Genomic DNA, 16,085 nt, shown 5'->3' with positions numbered 1-16,085 from the left:
GCTCAATTAGAGTGGGTTTCTGAATGGCAGTTTGTTCAATATTTTTAATTCTCAGAACAATTAACTGGAAAGCAAAATGAATGCAATTTACATCTGCTGAACAAACGAAATAAATAGAAATGGTACATCTTACAAGCAATATTTGATCATCATACTCACAATAGTACATACTCATAACAGTGACATCATACTCACAATAGTACACCAAATTATAAGGTCTGGTATGGCTAAGTCTAATTCAGAAGGTCTAGTCTTCCTTTTAATACGTCCAAACAAAGCAGCATTCCTAAGAAACGGGGAATACACTTACCAGTCTTCTCCTTTCTTCTTCGACTGCAATGAGTAGTCTCGCAAATTCCTTAAGTGACTGAGCTATTTAGAAAATAAATTTTAAAAAAAAGAATTAACCTTTTTTTATTGCTAATATCTAATTGCACAGGAATAAACATTACAATGAAGCTAGTTATAAACTTGTACATATTCTGAAGTTTTATGTGTTTATAAGCATAAAACAGTATATACCACAGGAGCTCAATGACTAACAGCTATATGTCAGTGTGCTGCAAATTGAAGTTTAGCACGTATCAAGTATAATGTTTTTCCTTCAAAGACACTACAGGAATAGTGTTTATATATAGTTTATACACTTAATATATATAAAACTAACACATCAATAAATAAAAGTACAGTATTGGAATCACTTCTAAACAGAATCCTACAAATAATGAAAAATGTATTAGATCAATAAGAAGCAATAAATCCAATACTATTTAGATGTACTTAGGAGCAGTCAGTAATGCAAGGTCTCCCACTAACTTCTTCCTAGAAGTTCAACAGTTATAGATACTTAAAAACAGATTCTGTATTCTGTATTACTCCCATACTCAAAGTATTTTAGACTTTTGCTAGTCAGCGTGGTCAGAAGGACCACCAGCCTCAGCATTTTGGAAGTTTGTTAGAAATATACACTCTCAGTCCCCACCCCAAAATCTGCACTTTAACAAGCTCCTCAGGCAATCCGTTTGCATATTAAAGTTGAAAGCACTGCTCTAGAAAACTATCTGAAGCTATATTGCTGTGGCCTGGGAAGAGGATCAAGTATTCAGAAACACTGGGAGAACAAACCCCCCCAAAAATAAACAGGGAGCTACAGTATCATATTCTTAAAAATGCATAGTCCCATGGAGGCTGGCCCCATGGCCGAGTGGTTAAGTTCGTGCGCTCTGCTTCGGTGACCCAGGGTTGTGCCAGTTCGAATCCTGGGCGCGGACATGGCACCGCTCATCACGCCACGCTGAGGCGGCATCCCATATACCACAACTGGAAGGACCCACAACTATGTACTGGGGGGCTTTGGGAGAAAAAGGAAAAATAAAATCTTTGGAAAAAAAAACTGCATAGTCCCAAGTGGCAACTGTGAAAGAGTAATTCGTCCACATCAATTCCTGTACCTTATGCTTAATATGGATTATTAACTAAAGTCAGAATGTTTGGATCACAAAACTAACAAAACAAATAAGGTGAATGCAAGATTTATTTTTATTTAAGCTTTGAACTCTCCCTCCCCGTCCTTAATTCTTTAGGCTCCCCACCTCTTCCTTCACCCACACTAATACTGCAAACATTCTGTGAGACCGGGAGTGTAGCAAGTCTAGCATAAAGCCTACCATAAAGGCAGGGAAGAGAGGAAAACAAATCAAGTCTCATCAACAGAACTCTAAAGACAAAGAATGCTTTCAATTCAAGAATTCAAAATTCCAATCTAGGATTTTTTTTCTCTTTTCAGAACTACTAGGTTTGTATTAACTAAGCTGGTTTGAAACGCTATCCCTGTGATTACTTCACACTGGGTTTTATTCAGTTACCAAAACAGAAATCACAGGATTACCTGGGAGACTCAGATTAATCTGATAAACACATTAATGGCATTAGAGTAAGTATAACTTTTTTTTAAACGTTTAGAAAAATGAGACTTTAATTTCTGCAAAAATAACTATCACTGCAATAATACTGCCCAGTTTTGACAAAAGAAAGTTGAACAGAAAAACATTTTACAAATATATCGAAAATCTTAACTGGAGTATGTGATAGCATATTATATTTTTGTACTTTTGCTAAAAAAAAGTATTCTATGATCATTCTGGCAGCTATCTACTGCCACAGAAGATCTCTATTGGCGAGCCTGAAAAAAATGGCAATAAAACTTCAGATGATGGAAGACAACGTTAACATGTCTACAGAGAAAGAAGCCAAGAGGTGGGTCAGTTTGGGCTACAGGAATTGGAGGTAGCACGTCCTATGATAATGAGAAATTAGAGGAGATCTAAATAGAAAGAGTACTTGAAAGTCTGTATAAGAAACACTTTAACTCCAGATTTCTATTCAATGCCTCTCAACATTTTTATAAATATCAGAAAAACCCACAACAAACAACAACAGAAAACTTACCCCTACATGCTTCCTTTTACTGGAAGCTATTGGATAATGCACTCTAACAAAACATGGGAATAAATCCAGAGAAGAGGATATGGAATCTAGAAATAAAACATCCAATATAGCAGAGCAGTAAATGGAACTCTCAGGACAGCACAGAGATATTCCAGGACAACAGTCGTGCAAAAGGTCCAGACAGGATCTTGTTTAGATTGGAGGAACAGGTTAGGGGCTCCAGGAAATGTCTCCAGAGAAAGGTAAATAGAACAGATCAATATCCTGACATATCTGAATGCAATGAGAGGAAATTCACTTTTTTTTTTTTAAGAAAATTCAAAGGCAATTATTAACTCCTCGGTAAACAAAGCTATACAAGCAACACAATCAAAATAAATGAAATGGCTGAGGGCCGGCCCCATGGCACAGCGGTTAAGTTCACACATTACGCCTTGGCAACCTGGGGTTTGCCGGGTTGGATCCTGGGTGCAGACCTACACACTGCTTGGCAAGCCATGCTTAGCAGGCATCCCACATACAAAACAGAGGAAGATGAGCACAGATATTAGCTCAGGGCCAGTCTTCCTCAGCAAAAAGAGGAGGATTGGCAGTTGCTGTTAGCTCAGGGCTAATGTTCCTCCAAAAAACAAAAAAAAGAAAAGAAAGAAATAGCTGAGTTGTAACATGTACAAAGTCACTGTACTACAAACATTAAAAATGGATTTTGCCAAAATTAAGTTTTAACTCTATTGAGAGAATAGGGGAAAAGAGCATGTAAAACAGTTGAACTCAAGACATAGTGTGACAGCAGTAGAAAGTGAAAAGATGGTATCTAAAAGCTGGAAAAAAAAAATCAAGTAGCAGTAAGATAATAATGGTCTCAAAAGAAATAGCAGAAATGGCTAAAAGTTCAAAGTGGTCTTTCTGGGGAATTAAGAATTAAGTGGTGGGAACTGGTAGACAGGAGACTGCTAGTTTTTGTTAAGCCTAATAAATCTGTAACTTTTAAAACAAATAATGAAAAATAAAAGATGCTACAAATACTTTATTTTCCTACTAGCCTAAATTGTAGGGAGGGCATAGATCATATATTATTAATTTTCCCAAAGGGTTAAGTAATACTTAGCCCATAGATGCCTGTTGACAGCTATTTCTGGAATAAAAATATAGCTTGATTTTAGACTGGCAGGGCTACACTACAACCTCCCACTTGGTCAACCCAGAAAATGATCACTGGCCCATGTAATAGTGCCTAGTAGTCCCAGGCAGTATTTTACCACGATGACTGCAGAAGTCCACAGGTTTCCCCAAGGTAACTACTCCCAGAGTAAATTGTGGAGTAGCCTTAAATCAGATTTTGGTTACAAGTAAGGAAACTCAGGTTCTCATTTTGCTGTTGTATCTCTTTGTCCACAAATAAATGATGCTGTTTTCTGCTTTACTTGAATGGTTTTCCGGTCTGTTTCCCATATAAATACTATTTATAGACTCAGTATAATAATAGCTGATTATAATGAGAACGTCTGAGAAGAAAAATTTTAACATGCAAAAGCAATTGCATGTCTGGTTTCTTGCAACAGAAACGACTTTCCCTCCAGCAGTTTTCTGGGTCTGCCCCAATTTGACAGTAAGTTTTATTCCCTCTTTGTCTTTTGTTGATTTTTCAGGTAAATGACTTCAAAAAACTAAGATTGTTGTCTTTATATATTATAGTCTCGGTTCCACAGAAGTGTATGTTTCTTGGTCCAAAAGAGGATATTCAAGGTCATCATTTGTTCTATAAGAAAATGAACAGCCAGGAACACTAAATATTTATTTCATGAATTAGTGACAGCAATCTACTAACTTTTCAAACCCATATCTAATATTTTCCCCTAAATTTTATTTATAATGATGTCAAAGTATTGCATTAATAGTTTACTCAGCACAACAAAACATAACACAGAAAGAAAATGGGATAGCCAGTCACTTCCCCGCTTGCCCCACCCTCAAAGTCTAACAGGAACCTCTGTCATAAGTCAGTCAGATCTAAGCTACCTAGTGTACCCCAGCAGCTCGCTAAAGATTAGAGGCCGGTGTTAGAATTTCTGGTGCATGGGACCCACAAATGCCTTAAGAGACCACAAAAACTGGAAGGAGTCCATTCTCCACCAGACCTTGGGCACAAAACATACACAAAATGACCCCCCAGCACCCATCCCAGTGCCTTACATAAAAAGTTATTGATCTTGTGACTGCTCGAACCATTTCTTCTAAAACTTAACTTAAGCAAATCTGAAAATTTTTTTATTACATGCAAATTTCTAATACCCAAATACTTTCGTTTATAAAAACAATTATTTGTGATGCTCCATACTTTATTTATCAATATTAATATTTACATAAATAGTAACCATTTCATTATCTGCTTTGAGAGTCCAGACTATTGTGAAATATAACAGCTGGTCCTGCAATTACAGATTTCGACCGTACCTAGACAATATGACAGGAGCTTGATTTAGTGAGAGCAGCATTCCAAAAACAATACTTAATACACAATGGGCTTTCAATAGATGATCGTTAAAAATGAATTAATGAGTTTAACAATACATTCCCACAGTCTATTTGCTCTATAAGGAGAAACATACCAATTCTTATTCTAGGCTTCATAAAATATTATGAAAAGGACAGGCCAGATACTTTGGAAAATTATGTTGGCTATCCACATTCTTGCCACCTGCATGAAACTTTCCTGGCTGTATTCACCAGTAATAATCTTTCCCCTTCCTGACCATCTGGACTATGAGATTACTGGAGAGAAATCAAAATACAGTTTTGTGGATAAATTTTAACTTTCCAACAAATTATTGAGGTCTAGAATTTTGCTATAGGTTTCCTTTTTATCTCCACAGTGCGATATTGGAAAAACACTTTTGGAACAAAAGAAATATATTTTTCAGGTGTATTTATGACAGGTCCTAGAGTATAAACATGCACAAAGACAGCAGTTGAATTATACCTAGACAGTGAGGAAGCACAATCGCTTCTATATTTACTAATATCATAAATTCTGAAACATTCCTGAACTGGGTAAAATATGTATTTCCTAGCTTAATCTTTTCAGCAGGCTTAAATTCACCCTATTTTTGACTGTGGAAAACCTGTTTAGTGTCTGGAAATACCAATGAGAGAGAATAAAAAGAATTACTCCCTGGTCGTTGTTGCCATAACTTTAACTACCTTAAATACTAAGCATCAAACTATTCAGTGTTTCAACAATATCTCAGCATGGGCTTTACAGATTTTACAACTAGGAGGAGAACTGAGAAAGCATGTCACTCTTGCATCCAACCAACATTTATATCATAATCAGACAATTACGTGTTAAATATTTCTTCCAGGAGTCTTTCCTCAAACCTAAATACATACTCAAAAGTACAGATCACAAATTCAGTGACAATTATGTCAACAACACATTTTTTCACTTTATTAGAGACAGCAAATCACTTATGACATTCAGATATGCTGATGAATACGAGAGAACTGAGTTAGCAGTAGGATTATAGACTTGGTTAAATCTCAAGGAAAACATGAAAACCTGTAAAAGTCTATAAAAACCGGACTGAACTAATGCAGTCATATTTTATAAGTCCAGATTATGCCCCAGCAGTCTTCATTTTTCTATTTGGGTGTGAGATGTAGGCTCTGTAAAGTTCTTTCTTAGTATCCTTCTGGCACTGACTTTTCAGGAAGAGTAGGAGAAAGGCAGTAAAACGTCAACACTTAACTGAGGATATGAGCCAGAGCAGGTGAATTTGTCTTATCCTCTAGATCTGACCACACTGAGAAAAACAGGAGTCGAATCAACATACACAGGCAAGTGACACCCAACATTACACTACATGGCATGCTATGATCTAACAGGGAATCACATGAGCAGTTCATGCCTGCAACTCCCACTGAGGGTGTTTGAATTCTTTGAACATTTAAAAGATCAAAGGTAGCATACTGATTGAAGTATTCAATGGAAACTTTTGGCTCAGAAACAATTTAACCCAAAAACAAAGAAAGCAGCACAATCAGCTTGTGGTATTCCTGAATACTAAAACACTAAATAACAAATACGGCAAACAGATGGACTGATATAAAAAGTGACACCAACTCTCCCACCAGATACTGTGTGTCTCTGGTAACAACACCCTCACTGATGGGCTGTCCACTTTGTCTGCAATACTGGCATTATCTGAAACCACAAAGTCTAGTTCTTTTCTGGAAGCCACAAAACTAAATAAGATTTTTCCACTCCATTTGTGGCTTCAAGCTCCATGGATGCCCAGTTGCAAATAAATTCCTTCCTAAACCAACAGAATAAAAAGTCACAGGCCCACTGCCCAATGCTGGCAGGTCACTGTAATACACCCCAGTACTAGAGGCATAACCTTTCTTCTAACACTTCACGGCCACTTGGAATCCAAGGTCTCATGAAGAACTACATGGAAATTTACTTATCTTTGAGGTAACTAAACTGGGTTCTCCACAATGTCCCTCTGGTGCTCAGTTTTTGTATTTAATTGCAAACTCAAATCAAAAGGAGATTAATCTTGAAAACAAGTCTCTGAAAACTTGCACTGAAATTCTTCCTTTATATCCTACCAAAGCATCCTAATGTTGCCTTCAGGTGAATCAGGTTTTGGAGAATATGAGATGTACCATGTTGGAAGAGCATATTAGATATTATTTTAGTAATAAAAAGTTATTTAATATTATAGCATAGTTTGCCAACTAAGCATCAAAGAACAGTAAGAAATGCACAGCCTACAAATGAAAACAGTCATAAAATTAAACTTTTATCAAGTTGACCAGGTGCTCTGCATAGAGTTAGGAACTGCCTCATCTCTGCTTCATCACTTGTCTATTACCATCAACTGTGCCACATTTCGTCTGTTCAGTACTCAGATGCCAATCCAGACTCTGAACAGGACACATGGACAGAATCTCCACTTTGGCATTCATTGGCTTAATATCAAGCGATTTCTTTCTGCTTTCTCTTGGTCCTGTTTATCCTTTCCGCATTCTACCCAGATCCTTTGCAGGGGTTATGACCAGTAATCTAGTCTCCTTGTAAATTCCCCAACACTTGTTCCTAGTGCTCCCCTCCACACCTGGGCTCTGACATTCCATGGGTCCTCAGGCACTAACCTGTGTTATACTTTAATCTGGTCTGTCAACATGGGTCACAACACTGCCTGCCACTTCATATTTGGGCTGAGATTCAGAACTTGTGGCCAAATTGTCAATCTTCCACTCTTTTCTGGTCTAACTGGATACTCAGCCTGGTTTCTCTTATCCTCACTGGCATAATAACTGGACTCAAAAGAAGACAGACAGCTTCTGTGAGCCAGGGGCTTCACCTGTAAAAGAGAGTTACCACTACTGCCACAGATTGTTAGGATTACCTATTAAAATGGAGAAGAATTGTAACTCCAAGACGAAAGTCACCATGGATGCACAGAAATAACTCTAGACTGCGTAACTAACATTCTTTTCTTCATATACTCTCCTGAACTGAGATAGGACCTTTTAGTAATACCTGCTTTGAAATTACCAAACTACAAGGTAGTTTGAGAGTTCTAATATACTCACTATATATGTATACTGGGCTTATATATATTATATAATATGTATATAATACATAAAATTCACATAAGGCTAAATTTTGGCAAATAAATACACACAAACATAAAAAGACAGCCTTTCAGTTTCACACACTTCCAAAGCTTGATTCCAGTTGGTTTCTCCCTGACTTCATGACACTTCCTCACTAATTCAAATGAATTTCATCTGAATTCTAGCAACACTCTTTCACTAGGAGACTTTACGTTAACACAGTAAGTATTGCTGTGTAGAGCATAGTCTGCAAGTCATATATATCTATTGTTTTCTGTCCAAACTTACATGTTAGAAAATGAAGAACTGTGCTATTGTGATACTGCCTTGTTTTCGTTTTGTTTTGTTTTAGTGATATTTCACCTGTTCCAAAGCCAAAATAACCCCCAATTCAGAAACCATTTTCCCAAGGTGTAGACCACTCACACTTTGGAGCACCTCTACTATCTCACTGAATGTCACACAATGATATGAGGTGCTGAAGTAGGTGTTATCTTCATTTTGCCAATGAGGAAAGGAGGATCAGTCTGCTCAAGTGACGTGTCCCATGATCTCACAGCTAGCAGGTGAAGAAGCAGGTATTTAATTTTGATTGTTTGATTCCAAAGTCTATTCTCTTCCAGCAGACCATTATTGCCAAAGAAGGAAGAGAAAAAACAAAAACAAAAAAACACGTAGTGCCAGCCTACTACCCTGCTACATTACAGGAAAGAACAGGCTTATCATCTTTAAAGGCAAACAGTCCCAGAGCTGTTTGTGCTCAAAGGGTAATCAGGCGCCAAGTATCCTGTCTTAAAGGGAACAATCAGTAATTTATTGCTGACAAACAACCACTTACACCAAGTACGCACCCCCCCATCCTTACTGCCATTAGGAACTGACCTCCCAGCACTCCTTCACATTCCACAAAGACTGAGGCACCCATTCATACTCCTCCTCTGCACCCAATCCTCCCGCCACCACCCTACTGAAGCTTCAACATCCGCTTCCTTGTCGAATATCCAGCTTCTCTTTTCCACAACCTCTTAACCTCCAATGACCTTCTCTCCGCTGTAATTCACACACCCACGAGGACACTAAGAGTTCAAGCTATCTAACCCCTTTGCTCTTGCTTTTTGGCAATCCTTTCATTCAACTCTAGTTTACTCCTAATCTTATTTCCCACAGTGGTTATCTAAAAAGAATTTTCTCCTTTCTCAAGAACCCAGCCCCAAACTTGCCCTCACTCATACCAGATGGCCCTCCTGCTTCTCTGAGAAGAGTTCAAGACCCTCTGATCAACACTGTCTTTATTCATTCTCTTCAACTTGCCTGTGTCAGTAAAGCGGCCCTCTTCCTCTCAAAAGCTAACAACTCCCCAGGAAGCTTCTAATCTCACCCTTTCCCAACTCTAGCTACATTTTTCTCTCATCATCACTCTTCTCCCCTAGGCCTACAAACTTACTCCAGCGTACTCCTATCCTTGTGAAAGAAGAAAAGCAGGAAAACTGGGGGCAGGCGGATTTATCTGATACTTAAATCTGATACTTTATCTGTACCCGCACTTTGCATAGCCCTCTAATCCCCACAATACCCCAGGAGGCAGGGACAAGTAAAACATTCAAATCTTCTCTCACCATTCTCCTAATTTTCAAATAATGAAACTGAAATATAGAGGCTAAATAATAAGCAAGGTCATAGAGCTAATGAGTAGCAGAGTCAAACTTTGAACCCAAATTAGCTCCCCTGAAATTTACATACTTTCCCACTGCTCTAGGCATAGTCCCACAGCCCAACTCACTATTTTAAATTTACCAACTCCGACTACCTCCTGAGAATTTCTACTTGAGGATTTTGTGTGCATCTCGAAACTTAACCTAACTCACAATTCTGCTCCACCCCCCAGATACTCTGGCCACATATAAACACATAAATGGGCTCGTAACACCATTCTCCTAGTAACTCAAGTGATGGATTATCTTCCATCCTTCCTTCCGTATATCCAGTCACCAAATACTGCAGCTCTCTCTCCTCTACTCTTTTTCCATACCCATTTAAGGATATCACTTCATCTCTGCTGTACTATGATAGCAGCCTAGTTATTAGTTCCCCAGCTTAAATGGCTTTAACTCATCATATGTACTAATGGTCAGAATAAAATTCCTAAAGGGCATCTTTGACTATGTTATTATCCAACTCAAAAACCTTGAATGGGTAAATAAAGCCCAGACTCCATATTGCAAGTGATTTGGGGCCTCCAAGATGTGGTCATAGGTACCTTTCTAAGTATCTGAGCTTCAGATGCTACTACTTCTAATCTCTAACTTAGCACTTTGAAAACTACTAGACATTCCTATAGTTTCCCCTTTCCATGTCTTCTCCTACATTGCCTAAGCTGTATCTTACTTAACCATTAGGACCCACTTCAAATAACCTCCTCTATCAGAGCATCTTCTGATGTCTCCAGCCAGAGGTCCCTTCTCCAGCTTTAGTGCTCTCCCAGCATTTTTGTTCTCACTATAGTGCTCAGCACATTCTCCTTAGTAGTATAGCTATTATATCACAAAGTGGTTTTTTTTTTTAAGCTCTTCTATTTTATAAGCCTAATAAGGACACAAGAAGATTTTATTCACATTTGCATGTACTAAACTACCCATAAGCTTCTTTGCACTCAGAAGATATTATTAGTAGAGAATTCTAAAGAATCCAAAGTCTGTATCAGCATGAAGTGACACCTTGTATGTGAGTTTAACTTGAAAAGCCACTTTTTTTCATCCCTGAGAAATTTGCACAGCATCTATACTGGCCCGTGAATACCATCTCTCATTCTAAGGATATATATCAATTTCTTCTGCATAAACCAAAATCTTTTTTCAGACTGTAAAGGGTGATATGGCAATAAATGCCCAGGTTTCCCTACAAACACATGGCTTCTACAGCTTTAGTGACTCCTTTGGCAAAACACTGAGCATCAGGGATCTGGTGATCCCAAAAGCACACTTCTGGAACAGACTTTTTCCCTGTTTCGGTACCCTTCCCAGTTGCGCCTCCTGCAGCATAAACCACAAGTCTATGCTTTAGAGTAGCAGATTTCCACAGGCTGGATCAGACACCAAAAATCTCCATAAAATTAAAGGTTCCTAAGGTGTCAACCCAGGGGATTCCATCTTAATTCAGGTCTGAGGTGGAGCCCAGGAATCAAATTTTTAAGGCTCCCCATGGTTGATTCCAATGCTGGGCAGTTTGGCAACTACTGACTGGACAGTGCATGCTTTGTGTGAGGAATTAAGAGTTCAAGCTACATTTAAACAGGAAATAGTTTATATTTTATTAAAATCTGTAAGAATCATCTCTACTTCCTCGCTTGAAGCTCATCTGTACTTTCAATGGCAGAGTCGTATTCTTTTCCTCTATAACCACAAGGAGCAAAAGACATTATCTCTGAGTCCCAAGAATCAAGTACGACCTAAAAACTCTTCTCTCTATAGCCCTCTGAATCATGACTCAGCAACTATTCTGAATTCTATGACAGAGAAATAACTCAGATTTAGCATTTTTTTTTCCAGCCACATATTCCTATCCAAGGCAAACTTTGCTTTTTCTTTTTTAGGCCTATTATTCAACTCTTTTTTTTTGCTTTCCAACCTCTCCCCCGCCCCCACCCCCCACAAGTCTCTCTTCATTGCTCATATGTTCATTCTTGTCTTTTGCACATGAGTTTTCCATTAATCTCTGGGTGCCCATGCTCTGCCTCCTAACTCACTTATTTCAGACACAGTCTCCAGGACCATTGCTTTTCTGGTCCAAACATTTTATGTCAAAATTGAAACCGTATTTTTATTATTTCATTCACATTTAGAAATGTTCTCTCTTGGTCCATAAAAGATTTGGTGATGAAGGCAATCTTTGACTCACTCTGAACTGGCAATGATTTTCATGCTATAATTCATCACATACACTGATGCCAGAATAAACCTCCTAAAGGGCAACTTCGATCATAAATCTCGAATGTCTCCTGAGAATGTGCAAATTAAACTTTAGACTATATGGCAAAGCCCTCTGAGATATTCTCTGGCTCTCAATTCTCATACTTCAGCTAAAAGGCTATTACATCTTAGTTTTTTTCAATATTGCACAGATCAAGACAAGGAAAAGTCAAGTACACAGTTGAACTAAATATGCCCAAGCAAGGGAAGAAGTCCCATGGGCTAGGGCAGAAGGATGCAGTGGTCAAACACAGAACTGGAGAAATGCTTCAACATTCTAAATGCTTTAGAAAAAAATCTAGAGCTGTTACCTGTGAGGCATGCTGGCTGTATATACTGCCTTTCTCTTTTGCACCAAACGGTCTCACATCCAGAAACAGGTAAATGTTTACATAGTCATGTAAATTTGATTGATTACACAGGGAATGGAGGATAAGACAAGGTTCACTTTATAAGCAGTTTGCAGTGGTACCACCAGCTTAAAATTAGATATCTGTATATTAAAAATACTGAAGAAAAATTTTAAATAATCTCCCTCTTTAAATCTCTGTAGCACTTAAAATAGTCTGACTTTTATATAATGAACTTATATATTTTATTGTCTAACTCCTCTGACAAATGCAAATCCATTAGGGTGGGGATTTTTTTGTTTTGTTTTGTACATTCACCGGTCTTCAGCACCCAAAACGGTGTCTCACGAATCACAGGTGCTTGATAAAGCTTTATAGAATGAGTGAACAAGTAAACTCAGAGTCCAAGTTCATGACCTAGGAGCCAGGTGATCAGGTTCTAACACTATGTGATATTAAAAAATTATTTTACCTGCGTCTAAAGCAAAATGACAGTTAGCTCCCACATTCTCCAAGATCTCTTTCTACTCTAAGACATTAAACTTGGAATTCTAAGAAACCAGCCCAACATTTCTAAGTTAGCAGTAGCATTTTGTGACAATTCAAACAACACAAAACAAAATAACAAAGAAAATAGCCTGTGCGATTCCCCACCTTTCCACTCACACATACATAAAGAAGGTATGAGAACTATTCTAGAACTAAAAAAAAATGCAGCTCCCAGATAGAAAGACATAAACTACTCCACACCACGACAACAACTGTGACACAATACTATCTTCAAAAGCTGTTTTCAAAGCAGATGAAGAATTTACATTACATTCAACACGGGGGGATAAACCCCACTAAGCAAACTAGGAAATTGCCGACAAAACTCCAAACTACACACCTAACACCCACACAGGCAACCATATACCTTTCTGATGCCTGATGTTCTGATGACCAAGAGGCAACAAAACATGTTTCTGTTGTTATGCAAAACATTATGACAAAAATGTCATGAGGGGTATGTCATGGTTCAGGCTTGAAATTACAAGCCAACCATATGCTTCCAATTTTACTAAGACCATTTTATTCATACATAAAATAAAAGAGATGTACTCTGATTGCAGTTCTGTGGGTCAATGCAAGCACATAAAAAAACCCATTAAGTTTCCATAGGTTACATTATAAAGGCACACTATATGCCCCACCTTCTGCTGGTCACAAACCCGGAGAAAGGGCCAAGTGAAATATTTTAAGAAAAGCTCATCTGGGGTAGCCTTCTTAAATCTTCCATAAGGTAGTCAAATTAACCTTTTTAAAATGCAAATATGATGTCACTTCTCTGACTAACACCCTGCAATGGCTTCTCATTGCCTTTAGGTTAAAACTGCACATCCTTAACATGGCCTATTAGGTCTTGTCTATCTGCCCATAACCTTCACACATGCCATTTTCCCCTTGGCTGTCTTCTTTCCTCCTCAAGGCCTTCATTCATCCCTTCCCTAGATCTGGAATGTTCTCTCTACTCCCCCTTCACTTATCACTTCTCCATGGCTGATTTAAATGTCACTTCATCAGAGTGGCCTTCACTCAACTTCCCACTCACCAACTAGCCCTGGTCTATTTTGAATACGTTCTCTCAGCAAAACATACTTTGCTTTTGTAGCATTCGACACAATTGTGACTTAACTGCAGTTGACTGTTTAATGTCAGCTACCCAATGAAAGTATAAATATAAATTTTTTAAGTCATTGACAATGACTTAGACTTGGTTGCCCCTTCAGTACAAACAGAATAAATAAGTTTTATTGACAGAAAATACTGGCATAGACAGGTTAAAAAGAGTGGGAAAAAGCTACAAAATCAAATTCCTGACTCTAATCTCTACATCCTTTTGCTTATTAAAGTAATCAGGTTAGGCCCAAGATGGAGTCGCTCATGCTAAACCCCACGTCAGCCAACCAAAACGTAACTAAGTTTCTGTGCTCACTCTTCCAGAAAAGGAAGCCTAGGTCGACCAATCAGCGTTTGCTTTCTCAGCACAAGTTACCTAACCCTGCTCCAAAACTTCCCTTTCTTCCATATGAGGAAAGTAACCCTGCATTAACCAGTCAGCAAATACCCACGGTAATTTCCTTGTTCTTGCTCACTTTGGTCTAAAAATCTCTTGCCTTGTACAGTCTTTGGAGCTCCTTTCTATCTGCAAGATTGGATGCGGCCAGATTCATAGTAGTTGAATAAAGCCAGTAAGATCTTTAAAGTTGACTCAGTTGAATTTTCTTCTTTAACACTCTTTAGCCTATTGCTCTTATAGAAGAGCAAAAAACTATCCTGTTAATCTTCCATAAGTCATGGCTGCCTCACTGCGCCACACTTTATACAGTAGATTCTCTGCGAGTCAGGCAACAACTTTTCCACCTCTCTACAAACGACCACAAGTGACCACAAAAGCGCTAAGAGTACTGCATTGGGGATACCAATAAGTTGTAGGTAGGCAAATTCACAGATACAGGATTTGCAAATAATGAGGATCAAGTGTATATTCCCACAACCCAACTTATACTGGGCCACAGCATTTATTTCATTGTCTAATGATTTTGCAGAGATTTTTGAGCCACCATTAAGTCACTAACCATAGATAAAAGTTCTTTCACTTCCTCTCCATTCACCCTGAAATAAGTCTTTTTAAAGACATGTTACCTAAAAGAAGAACATTGCTACCGACTTATCCTTTAGTCTATACACTCTAGGAGGACAAAAGCTTTACTCTTTTCACCACCAGCTTCCCAGTGATTGGCACAGTGCTTGTCACCTAGCAGGTACTCAGGAAACATTCAATAAATCAAAGAATAGAAAAATTTCTAACTCTGGTTTGAAATATTTACAAATATGAAGAAATCTGTTCTAAATGATTCTCAAGTACAAGCAAAGTTAGATACGTGTTTGTGTCTTGTATGTAAATATATGAACTATTTCCTTCTCAAAATTTAGTTTACCATAGAGAAAAAAATCATGCTAGACATATCCAAATACATATATATTTTAGTTTTTAATGTCTTGCTCTAAAATTCTATTTAGGTACTTTAAAGTGATTTGCTTTTATAAAGGTGTACTAGATTTTTCGGGGGGACTATTCATGGAACAAATATTTACCAAGCCCCTGCTACAAATAAAGCTCTAACGTATTATACAGGAATAGAAATGTGAGTAAAATTTTCTGACCTCAAAGAGCATATCGTTCGCTGGCGGAGATAAGAGACCGAGTTCTCTGTGAAAAAGACTGAACTACTTTTTGTTTAGCAGAATAAATCACAAAAGAAATAAACGGGTTTCAGGGGATTACTGTATATCAGTAAGTTAAAAGAAAATTTTTTCTTTGAGACGTGGCTTCTGACATGTTTCAGATTGTTTCTTAGAGCCTGAAATTAAAAAAATCTAAGCCTTTGAATTTCAAATTAAATCAAGTTATAGTCTTTAAAATACAGAGCTAATATGATGAAAGCATCTCTCTCAAGTGGCATGTTTTTTTTTTTAAAGAGAGGAACTCCACCTGAAATGTGCAACTTTCCCAGCTGTTCTGATCCTCAATTGTGGGTGGTTTCTGTGTGGGTGCAAAAATAAGGGTGGTAAAAAAAAAAAAGGAAAACAATAATTCAATTGTCCAACTGAGAGCCATTAAAAAGTAAAATATGCTTCCTCTACAGAGTTC

At 37.9% G+C, this 16,085-nt stretch overlaps 1 protein-coding gene across 1 annotated transcript in view; it reads right to left on the bottom strand.

Annotated features, from left to right (window-relative positions):
* Window positions 1-16,085, bottom strand: part of ARHGAP42 (Rho GTPase activating protein 42) — a 263,289-nt gene that overhangs the window by 172,863 nt on the left and 74,341 nt on the right. Inside the window, exon 3 of the mRNA XM_070623015.1 lies at window positions 311-372. Coding sequence (XP_070479116.1) covers window positions 311-372 — 62 coding nt within the window. The remainder of the gene's footprint in view (window positions 1-310; window positions 373-16,085) is intronic.

The sequence above is a fragment of the Equus przewalskii genome, chromosome 6, assembly GCF_037783145.1.
Source record: "Equus przewalskii isolate Varuska chromosome 6, EquPr2, whole genome shotgun sequence".
NCBI classification, from domain to species: Eukaryota; Metazoa; Chordata; class Mammalia; order Perissodactyla; family Equidae; genus Equus; species Equus przewalskii.
The sequence above is the reverse complement of the archived record's forward strand: the minus strand, read 5'-3'. Positions and strand labels throughout refer to the sequence as shown.